This window comes from Heptranchias perlo, chromosome 19, assembly GCF_035084215.1.
Source record: "Heptranchias perlo isolate sHepPer1 chromosome 19, sHepPer1.hap1, whole genome shotgun sequence".
NCBI classification, from domain to species: domain Eukaryota; kingdom Metazoa; phylum Chordata; class Chondrichthyes; order Hexanchiformes; family Hexanchidae; genus Heptranchias; species Heptranchias perlo.
Genome location: NC_090343.1, coordinates 25,573,768 through 25,586,073, shown reverse-complemented (window position 1 = coordinate 25,586,073; position 12,306 = coordinate 25,573,768). Strand labels below are relative to the sequence as shown.

The window sequence follows — 12,306 nt, the reverse complement described above, 5'->3', positions numbered from 1 at the left end:
TAATTTCTGCACACTTGGAGGCAGAGGGATGCAGGATGGAGCAATCTACTGTAATCCCATTTCCTTCCCCTTTCATATTTTTCCTTTTCATATATTTAAATGATATAGTTCATGGTTGTTTAACTCATAACATTGTTAGGTATTAGTAGTTGTAACTAAGAGTTAAATGTGTTGATTCACTCTACCCATTCCCTTTAAACAGGACTCCTTTACTCCAGGCTCTTATTGGTTTATTCGAATTGCCTGAAGATGACAGCATTCCTGATGATGAACATTTCATTGATATTGAAGATGCACCAGGCTATCAGACGGCTTTCTCCCAGCTGGCATTTGCAGGAAAGAAAGAACACGATCCCATTGGTGCAACAGTGAGCAACCCAAGAGTTCACCTGGCCCAGTGTCTTCACAAACTCTCCACAGCATGTCCAGGCAGGGTAGGTATTAGAATTGTGCATTGAGAAGAAATTGGGTAAAACCAATTTAGAATGGATGAAACTTTTCCAAATTAAAAACAAATGTGGCCGTTGCTTTTGTTGTTCTGTAGCAGCAGGGCCAGAGGCACCTGAACACGAGATCCAGTTACTGTTTTGCAGAAGTGGTTTATTCTGTTCAATTTTCTACCCTCCCCTTCTCCTGAAAGTGTTGGTTCCTTGCTGTGACATGGTTCCATGGATATCAGATGCCTCATGGCCCTCATTGTTGGGAAGCTTTTTTTTTTACTATGGGGAGCATCACATCAAACCTAATACTGGACGATTAACCTCAGCGTAGCACAGAAGTGATGAGGCTGCTTGTAATATCTCTGTCCCTACCCTGGTTGAAAATGACCAACTCATCACAAGCTAGTAATTGATGAGTTGGTCATTTATAGTTCATCTACACACTGGATAAACTCAGCGAACCATCAGCATTTATGTAAGAAAATTATGTTTGTAAAAAAAATTGTCCTGGGTTCACAATTTTGTCTCATGAACTTAAAATTTTAGCAGGAAGATATGTCCTTTTGAGCGGGTATATGGCTATGTCATGTTGGGTGAGAGCTGTGGGGCAATTGTATATTTCACTTCTTGGATTCTAATTATTCCATTATTGTAAGTGGAACGACTAGTCTTGGTCCCTGCAGCTAAGATCTGACTTGCATTCCTAGGCCTCATGCCATACATAAGACGGGCAATCAGTGTCAAATACAGCTTATTGTCGCTTACCAGCGTGGACTAATGCACGTTTGCTGTATGATTGAGCAGATGCACAAAATCTTGTTGAAATTAACTGACACCCAGAAATGAAACTCAGCTTCATGATGTACACAAGAGAACATAAGAAATAGGAGCAGGAGTAGGACAATCGGCCCCTCGAGCCTGCTCCGCCATTCAATAAGATCATGGCTGATCTGATCCTAACCTCAAATCTAAATTCATGTCCAATTTCCTGCCTGCTCCCCGTAACCCCTAATTCCCTTTACTTCCAGGAAACTGTCTATTTCTGTTTTAAATTTATTTAATGATGTAGCTTCCACAGCTTCCTGGGGCAGCAAATTCCACAGACCCACTACCCTCTGAGTGAAGAAGTTTCTCCTCATCTCAGTTTTGAAAGAGCAGCCCCTTATTCTAAGATTATGCCCCCTAGTTCTAGTTTCACCCATCCTTGGGAACATCCTTACCGCATCCACCCGATCAAGCCCCTTCACAATCTTACATGTTTCAATAAGATCGCCTCTCATTCTTCTGAACTCCAATGAGTAGAGTCCCAATCTACTCAACCTCTCCTCATATGTCCACCCCCTCATCCCCGGGATTAACCGAGTGAACCTTCTTTGTACTGCCTCGAGAGCGAGTATGTCTTTTCTTAAGTATGGACACCAAAACTGTATGCAGTATTCCAGGTGCGGTCTCACCAATACCTTATATAACTGCAGCAATTATCTCCCTGTTTTTATATTCTATCCCCCTAGCAATAAAAGCCAACATTCCGTTGGCCTTCTTGATCACCTGCTGCACCTGCAAACTAACTTTTTGATTTTCTTGCACGAGGACCCCCAGATCCCTTTGTACTGCAGTACTTTCCAGTTTCTCGCCATTAAGATAATAACTTGCTCTCCGATTTTTTTCTGCCAAAGTTCATAACCTCACATTTTCCAATATTGTATTGCATCTGCCAAATCTCCGCCCACTCACCCAGCCTGTCTATATCCCCTTGTAGGTTTTTTATGTCCTCCTCACCCTCTACTTTCCCTCCCATCTTTGTATCATCTGCAAACTTCGATATGTTGCACTCGGTCCCCTCCTCCCAATCGTTAATATAGATTGTAAAGAGTTGGGGACCCAGCACCGACCCCTGCGGAACACCACTGGCTACAGGTTGCCAGTCCGAGAATGTGCCATTTATCCCGACTCTCTGCTTCCTGTTAGATAACCAATCCTCCACCCATGCCAGAATATTACCCCCAATCCAGTGATTCTTTATCTTGAGCAATAATCTTTTATGTGGCACCTTGTCGAATGCCTTCTGGAAGTCCAAATACACTACGTCCACTGGTTCCCCTTTATCCACCCTGTACGTTATATCCTCAAAGAACTCAAGCAAATTTGTCAGACATGACTTCCCCTTTGTAAAGCCATGCTGACTTTGTCCTATTAAATTATGTTTATCCAAATGTTCTGCTACTGTCTCCTTAATAATAGACTCCAAAATTTTACCCACCACAGATGTTAAGCTAACTGGTCTATAATTTCCAGCCTTCTGCCTACTACCCTTTTTAAATAAGGGTGTTACATTGGCAGTTTTCCAATCTGCCGGGACCTTTGCCAAGTCCAGAGAATTTTGGAAAATTATTACCAAAGCATCCACAATCCCTACTGCCACTCCCCTCAAGACCCTAGGATGTAAGCCATCAGGTCCAGGGGATTTATCCGCCTTGAGTCCCATTAATTTACTGAGTACCAATTCCTTAGTGATTTTAATTGTATTTAGCTCCTCCTCCCCCCCCCCCCCCCCCCCCCCTAGAGCCCCCTGTTTGTCCAGTGTTGGGATATTCTTAGTGTCCTCTACCGTAAAGACTGAAACAAAATATTTGTTCAGCATTTTTGCCATCTCCATGTTTCCCACCATTAATTTCCCGGTCTCATCCTCTAAAGGACCTACGTTTGCCTTAGCCACCCTTTTTCTTTTTATATAACTGTAGACACTCTTGCTATCTGTTTTTATATTTTTTGCTAATTTATTTTCATAATCTATCTTCCCTTTCTTAATCAATCCTTTTGTTACTTTTTGCTGTCTTTTGAAGACTTCCCAATCTTCTATCCTCCCACTAAGTTTGGCTACCTTATATGTCCTTGTTTTTAGTCGGATACTATCCTTAATTTCCTTACTTAGCCACGGATGGCTGTCATTTCTTTTACACCTTTTTTTCCTCAGTGGAATATATATTTTTTGAAAGTTGTAAAATAACTCCTTAAATGAACACCACTGCTCATGTACCGTCTTACCCTTTAATCTATTTTCCCAGTCCACTTTAATCAATTCCGCTCTCATACCATCATAGTCTCCTTTATTCAAGCTCAGTACGCTTGTTTGAGAACCAACCTTCTCACCCTCTAATTGGATATGGAATGTAACCATGTTATGGTCACTCATTCCAAGGGGATCCTTAACTAGGACATTATTAATTAATCCTGGCTTATTACACAGGACCAGGTCCAAGGTTGCTTGCCCCCTTGTAGGTTCAGTTATATACTGCTCAAGAAATCCATCCCTAATACACTCAATAAACTCTTCCTCAAGGCTACCCTGCCCAATTTGATTTGTCCAGTTAATATGATAGTTAAAATCCCCCATAATTATAGCTGTTCCCTTATTACATGCCCCGACTATTTCCTGATTAATACTTCTTCCAGCAGAGTTGCAACTATTAGGAGGCCTATATACTACGCCCACGAGTGTTTTTTGCCCCTTATTATTCCTTATCTCTACCCAAACTGTTTCATTATCCTGATCCTTTGTCCCAATATCTTTTCTCTATTACAGTGATTCCTTCCCTTATTAACATAGCCACCCCACCTCCCCTTCCTTCCTGCCTGTCCTTCCTGATTGTTAAATAACCTGGCATATTTAATTCCCAGTCGTTGTCACCCTGCAGCCATGTTTCTGTAATGGCCACAAGATCATACCCATACGTCGTTATTTGTGCCGTTAACTCGTTCATTTTGTTACGAATGCTACATGCATTCAGATAAAGAACTTTCAAATATGTGTTGTGACACTTAGTTCCTGCTTTTTCCTTTTTTAACACTTTACCTTTTACTCCATACCTTCTGTCCCTTCCTGATACGCTTTTCTCTGTCTCCCTGCTCAGGTTCCCAACCCCCTGCCACAGCTTTGATGCTGGGTTAATCGCCTTACGCCTTCTAGTTTTCATTTTATCTAAAGTGCCTAAAGTACAATTTCTTTCCGCTGCTCTGTGCTTTTCCCTTTCACTTGTTCTTGAACAACTGTTTGTACTATTTGTATTGTAGATTTCCCCTGGGTCTTCCCCTCTCTTGCTGCTCTCAACTTTATTCCCTTCTGACTCCCCACTCTATAAGTGCAGTTCTAGTTTTGATGACTGAACTCAAAGGAGCAGTGTTTGGAGTTTCAGAAAATGAGGGCCAAAGTAGAGGAGACCAAGAAATTTGAGTATTATGTCCAGATACCAATGGTCACTCCACTATTGGCTCAATAAATTTATCCAGTGAGTGGAGGATTAAAGACTAGGAAGTTTCCAGGTTGAATCCCCAGTCTATGCTGGGTTAGCTATTTTTTAGCTGGGGTACTGATTGTAATTGTCTTACCATTTCAAGCTAAAGAAGCCATTCATTAAGCTCAATTTAAGGAATGATTTCCTACTTCATTGCTGTGTTGTGTTTTTTTAAAGAAATACTGTCTCAGTTGAAACATCCAGTAGTTAATTGAATTGGTTCCTGTGAAGAGAAATATGTATTTGGGCTAAGAGAGAGATGAGATTTGGATCCTAAATGGCAATAATCCATATGAGCTTATGAAGTGCATCAATTTGAACCACTTTTGTATTAATTGATTTAATCTACCATAATAAGATAATGTGTAGTACTTTTCTCCCCGTAGGTGCCATCGATGATCAGCACAAGTTTGAACGCTGAGGCTTTACATTATCTGCAAAGCTATCTTCAGGCTGCAAGCGTGCAACTGGTGTGAACCTGTTGTGGTTGACTAAAGACACTCTTTTTAAAGGCTTTTGCCATGGGTGCTAGCACAGTGAACATCATTTGATTCCGTATGCAGTAGGAATAAACTTGGGGGAGTAGTACTGGCTAGCAGTGATTATGATGACACTTGTCCAAATGCATTTCTGTCCTGTGTAGGCTTAATGCTTGTGCTCTCTTACTATCAACCTTTCTGTCTTTATTTATGTCTTAATAATCTGACTGCAAAAATGTGACACAATAAATCACCTACATATGCATTGCCGTGTACAGTTACTCTGGTGTAAAATAAAAATAGAAAATATTAAATACTTATGGTTTGCTTCCGTCATTTGTCACAACAGTTGTGAGGAGCAAGTAGGTGTCCAATATCCAGACAGTACACGATGCCATAGGATGCAGATTTGTGTCCATAATGCCAAATATGGTGACTTCCCATTACAAGCCTGTGCTTAGTTGCTGGAGGCTGGGAGCCTCCCCATACAGGAAGGGTCAGAAGGCATACTTCCACCTCTTAGTGGCCTGACCAGTATCATGAACTTACAAACCTACACCCTACATTCTGTAGTGTATTGTCTTGAAATACTGATGTATCTGCTCCTTGTTAAGGATCTTCAAATAAACTTGCATCAGAAATGGAGGGATAAGGATTATAAGGAGTGATTGTGTAAATTGGGCACATTCACACTGGAAAAGAGAAGATTGAGGGGTGATATGATTGCTGTTTTTAGGATTCTAAAGGGACTAGATGATGTAGACCATGACAAGCTATTTCACCTTGTCCAGAACAGTCGAACACAGCCTGCGCTTGAAAGAGGTGTAAATTCAAAACTAACCTGCGGAAACAATATTGCAATGAGTGGTCAATCTATGGAACAGACTCCCTTATTGATTAATTCAAATGCCAACTGGGTAGATTCTTTCAGAAAATAAATATTTTGGGATACTGTGTATGAGTAATTTGAGACATGAACAGGTAATAAGTAGTATGCTTGGGAGGAACAGGTGACTTTGGACCTCTGGTTCCCAAAGCTCTCCACCAATGGGGTTTTCCTCACATCATGTCTGGGTCTGTTGTGGACTAATTGATTGCTACACTTAGTCAACAACTCCATTATCGTTGTATCATGCGATTGCCAAGATGGTAGAAGGCGAACTGGATGGACTTTGTTTTTTTTTTTGTCTAGCAATTCCTCGGTTCCTCTGATAGTCTTGTTTGAGCTTTGTATAACTTCATAAATGGGGAATCGTGCTGCTCAGAATTTGACTAGTTCTCCTTTGTTCAATGGCCATGTAAAAATAGGATAGAAATCACTTGGAGATAAGCAATTGACACAATACAAGCTAATATGTACAATGGAGATCTTTCATCTCTCCATTGTACATATTACCTTGTTCTGTATAGCATCCTTGGTTATTTTAATCATAGCATTCTTTCTGTCAAAATTTGCTGGTTTATTCACTGGAAATAGATGTAGTTTTAGTAGTAGTAAACAGCTGGGACAGCTGTGTGTCAGAAACTTTGTTTTATGCTTTTATTGAGTCATTTTAGTCATTGGATTTGCTTTTTGGGCTTCAGTAACAGTCCAGTAATCCACTTGTCCTTGGGATCTGGTTTATAAAATGTGTTTTAGCTCAGCATACCTAGGTCTACGAATTGTTGTAAATGTCCCTTTTCATGGACCAACAGGAAAGATCTCAACCCAGAAGTGGGGATAGGCCCAGGACCTTGCCCCAGCCTGGCCTATTAAACAGATTATCAGAATCATTGCCAGCCGGGCAGATTCCAAAGACTTCAGTTCATCCAGACCACCACTGTTACCTCTAACCTTTCCATTCCAGATCACAAAATCATTACTAGCCAGATAAACAGATTCAAAAGATTTTGCAGTTCATCCAGACCACCACTGTTTCCTCTGACCTTTGCGTTTCAACGTAAGATATAACCTATTGCAGTAGCACGTTACTCTGGTGTAAGAATTATATTTCATTACCTTGTTTTCAACTAGTTTCAAGACCTCCTGAACATAGACCTTAATGGTGATGTTAAGTCCTATGTGACAGCCATTTCTACCTTGCATTCTACCATGGTTACATTACTAAATCTACTTAGAAATTGTGCTAGAATATAATTTCTTTGGTCAGCTGGGTGTCAGATGTGTAGAAACCCATCACCACATTTAAAAGTTTCTAAATACACGGGTAGAGTTTCTGCTTGCCTGATTTGGAGTGCAAACTCAATCTGTGGAGACACAACCGACTTAACTTCACATAGGTGCAGGTGGATAGAGCCAAGGCTTAGATAAGCAGGGTTAATCCTGGTGTTTGACCAGCTAAAACTATGAAGCCTAACACCAGAGAGAACTAGTTCGCTTCCTGCTGCTTGTCCAGCTAGGACATTTCTAGCTCGAGTATAGAATGGTAGAGTCTGCCGTAGAGAATTGACTTGGTTCTCAACTTCCATTGTCAGGTGTGTCATCAACTCCAGACCCCTGCTTACTTTTCCAAAGGAAGATCGTCACTAGTTGGTTATTAGACAACTGACAAGAATAGATTTGAGCCCAAGTTACACAGACAGTATGTACCAGGTGTTCCTAGTGAGCAGCATGGTGATCGGCACAATTCACCATGAAATGTGTGAATGTATTGCTATCAACCCACTAACAACAGTGTAGATATGCCCCATATTGAATGGTGATTCCACCATTTGAAGCTGCAGATCTTCAGTAGCAGTTGATTGCCTCTCTTCAACCTAGGTGTATATATATATATATATATATAAACATGTGTTTTCATACTTGGCCTCCTGGTAATGCCTTCCAACAGCTATCGTCTCAAGAGTTTAATCAACAGCTATATAGTGGACTTCAATGAGGAGGAAGGACCTACACAGGGCAATTTTCAATGTTCCAGCCACATTGATGTTCTCAATGTCCAAGTCCAATTACACTTAGCAGTGTTAGTCAACATCAGCTACTACATTGAGGTGGTCATGTGAAGGGTTTTAACAAAGAGATGTATGCCCTGTGATGCTGATTTCTCCAAGATAATCTGTGAGAAGAGCCTTCTTTACAACTATTTCTCCTTTTCCTTGGTCCTAGATCTCACACACAGGCTGTTTTTTTTAAAGAAAACACTTTCATTGCATGTTTAAGCTCTATAAACTATTAAGGAAAACTTTTTGGACATATCTTACACACCACAAGGTTAACATATATTGGGATTTTGTTGTCATTGATGAAAAATCCAAATGTTCAAGTTAAAGCTGGTATTCACCAAGACTCCAGATATCAAAATGACAGAAGGCCATTGCATTTTCCAATCAATACCTTCAAGATCCGCTATAGAGCTGCGCAAAGTAATAATACAGTACTTAGGGGCACCCACCAGCCTATCGCACTGATTGATAGATTTTTGTTGACCCAAGGTATTAAGGGATATGGGCCTAAGGTGGGTACATGGAGTTAGGCCCCAGATCAGCCGTGATCTCATTGAATGACAGAACAGGCTCGAGGGGCTAAATGGCCTACTCCTGTTCCTATCTTTGTTATTAGTTCATGATTCAAGATGGTGAGTAGAGCACATTAAATCCCCAGGTGAGTCTGTCAGCAACTCGATGCAACCTTCCAAATGGAGTGCAGTAGTGCTTTTAGAATTACCTGGCAGTCCAACACCTTTGTTCATAACATTATCCAACACATCGTTAATGAAGATATCAATTAGGATTATATATGCATTTAAAATATCTTTAACAATGGTTTCCATCAAAGATCTGTTCCTCTCTGAGTAACCCCAGGGCTCGAGTTTATGGGCTTCCTATTACTGTCAGCTGAAGAGACTCAACAAGAGAGCAGCATGCTTCTGTGCTTGATAAATCCCAGAATTTTTTGATCAACAGCAAGGCTCGTGTCAGGACTTGCTGTTTGTGAACCCTGCTCCTTCCTCTCCTTGCTGAGTAATGGAAAAGTATAACAGCATAAAACCATGGACTTTGAAAAAATATATAAATGTTTTTCTGTATTGAACCTTTGAACTTTTTGTCAGATAATTTTTGACAAGAAAAGCAATATATACCATTTATGAATACAAGAGGTTATTTATGAAATTTGTGTTTATTGCTGTTCCAGAGACAGACACCTCCTCCTCACCCAGTCACTTTCCACACCCTCTCAGGAATAGCACTCTGCTTTGTTTTTTACTCCCAAAGTGCAGGCCCAAGTTCTGAGGCTATTGTGCCCCCCTGCATTCTCTTTGAACCTGATCAACAATTGAACACAATGCCACTTTGCCCCCAACTGCTATACCACAAAAGAATTATGCAACCACCCTTCACTCCCTGAGCTGCCCTTCTTATTTACATTCCCAAATTTATTATTTAACTGTGGAATGTGAGGGAAGCTAATTTGTTCACTTATTTATCTACTTGCTGTGGTAAGCAATGCATTATTTACTTATTTTCCAGAAATTAATCAAAACATGTATTTCACCATTTCTTAACACATCTCTCCCAAACATCTGTCCAAATTCTTTCAGTGAAAATGTGCAGTAGTCCACTACCCACTCCACTTCTCCATGCAGCACTCCCCCACTCTTACAACAGCATAACTTCCAATGTATCACAAGCAACATCATGGGAGATCTATTATTTATGAATAACATTTTAGGTAACTTTTATTAACAATGTAGCAATTCATTATTTCTAATTGTAAAAGAGTAAAATATATAGTTTATAACAGCATTAAAAGTATTTTTTTAAATTAGAGAAAAAGAGAATGAGCACCTTTGCAACAGGAAGCAGAGGGGCTCTGCTACTGTCCCTGCAGCATTTTCTCTGCTGAAGATCACTGAAAGCTGCAGAAAAAGGTTGGTTAAAAACTGAGGGGTATTTGAAGAAATCTGCATGATGTTTGTTAAAATCTGCCAGACATTTCCCAAATTACTACTTCCAAAACCTAAATATTTTCATCAATTAAATTAGTAAAATTGACTTTCTATTCAGGAAGAGTAGGAGTGATTAAAATAAAAAGAGACTTCCATGAAGTAGTAGCACATTATTGGATGTATAGCTACACTCAGTTATATAACAATGAGGCAATTACGTGTATAAGCAATTGTTAGCATTAGCAGAGTAATATTACAGTGATCAGCAGCAATTTCATAAGCAACACAGTTAAACCCAGTTTAAGCTTTTAGCCATTTAGAGCTTACACCATGTTTTGGTCTGGATAGGGTTTATCCTGAAGGTTGTCGAACCACTCAGAGGAACTAGACTGTATCTTCAATTTATGGGCTGAATTTGATTTTTAGATTAAATCACCAGGAAATTTGCAACAAATATTTTTACAACTTGATGCAATTTTTATGTTTCAAGGCTCCAGACAGCAACTAGGAAGGGCAATGAGAGTTTTTACTGTATATCTCTATCATTTATTCATGACCAATTGCAATGATCCTATTTTATTTGGAAGGGAAAAACTGAAGCATGCAGGCACTGAATTTTCCTCCAGCTGACCAATGATTCATTGGCATTTGAAGTCGCCATGGCGACGTGTAGACTGTTCCACTCAAATGCAGTGGGTGTGCCTCTTTGTGGTGATAATTACTCAGTAACTAGATCAGAAAAGGTGAAACTTCTGTAATTTTGTTAATGCCATGCTAATTTTTAGCATAATGTCTCATCTCATGTCTATGAAATTCCTCTATATGATGCTTAAACCAAAGAAGACCCTGAATGACAATCCATGTGATTGTGATCAGGAGCAGTGAGTAAATGGGTTGGAATTTCCTGGATCGCACTTCCACAGAAATTATGCTGGAATTTATGCCAGTTTCTGTACCAATCTTGCCAGCAGCAATTAACCCTCAAATTTCCTGCAAAACACATTTGCCTACCCTGGAATGTAAAAATCAGTGTAACACAAGCACAAATGCAGCACCACCAATAGGACAAATATATCAGACTGCTGTCTTCTGCTATGATGCCTCATTCTCAGAGCCTCTTGCTTCTGCTGCTCCTCTCCGATTATTATGCAGAACGTGGGTATGCCCATTGGGCAGGCCATTGCAGCTTCTTAGTCCTAAACATGATGGGTGTGGGGGGGGGGGTCCAAAATATTCTGGGTGCATGTGACTGGCAGCACTTTGGTTAAGTATAATACAGCTATCAGTAAGAAATTTTATTTTAAAACCTCAAGGAAAATTGCTATCGAACTCCAGAAACTCAGTTATGCTGCTATCAGGTTACTTCGGGTTGTGCTGTGCATAAATCTGGGGCAGTGCATTATTTGTGAAAATCCAGGAAATGTGCACAAGCTGGTCTTGGATGGGGGCGGGGTTATATAAATGAGTGGCAGAGGGTTTCAGTAGGTGCAAACAAGTGAGGAAATTCGTGTGTAGTGAAGTTTGTAAAACCGGCGTAGATCAGTCATACGCAAATTTCTTTAGAAAACAATGGCGCAACTCCACTCTTATGCCGTACTTACTCCAAAACTTTCCAGGAAGTCAAATTCTTTATTTATTACATGGAATTACGGGATTTTTAACAGTGTTTTGGTGAGGGCATTCCCTGATTCCATAGTTTTTTCTACAAAAACTGCAAATTAATAGCTTGATCTTGATTTTCCTATGCTGCACATCTGCAGATTTATTGCCCATTTTTTGAGGATTATTGCCATTATTGCCAAAGAAAAAAAAAATCAAAATTTGTAAGTATATAAATGAGAAGCTGCTTAACACGGTTAACTTTACAGTGTGTCCTACTGGTAGTGGGAACACAGGGAGTAATGGTTAGGACTACTATCACCCTTGTCCCAGTATTAGAGGACTGTGGGTTCAAACCCCACTACAAACTTGAGCACACAATCTAGGCTGACAGTTCAATGTAGTATTATGAGAGTGCTGCATTGTTGGAGTTGCTGTCTTTTAGATTAGATATTAAACCAAGGCCTTGTCTGCCAGCTCAGATAAAAGTAAAAGATCACATGGCACCGCCTTAAGAAGAGCTGGGAAGTGTCTTGGCCAAGTGTCTCAACAAAGACTACCAAAAACAAACTATCAAGTCACTCATTCAGTTGCTGCTTGTGGAACCTTG

At 40.1% G+C, this 12,306-nt stretch overlaps 1 protein-coding gene across 2 annotated transcripts in view; it reads left to right on the top strand.

Annotated features, from left to right (window-relative positions):
• Window positions 1-5,525, top strand: part of cse1l (CSE1 chromosome segregation 1-like (yeast)) — a 35,282-nt gene extending 29,757 nt beyond the window's left edge. For both annotated transcript variants that reach the window (XM_068000531.1, XM_068000532.1), the window contains 2 exons: window positions 203-434; window positions 5,119-5,525. In XM_068000531.1, coding sequence (XP_067856632.1) covers window positions 203-434; window positions 5,119-5,208 — 322 coding nt within the window. In that variant the 3' untranslated portion in view covers window positions 5,209-5,525. The remainder of the gene's footprint in view (window positions 1-202; window positions 435-5,118) is intronic.
• The last annotated feature ends 6,781 nt before the right edge of the window (window positions 5,526-12,306 follow it).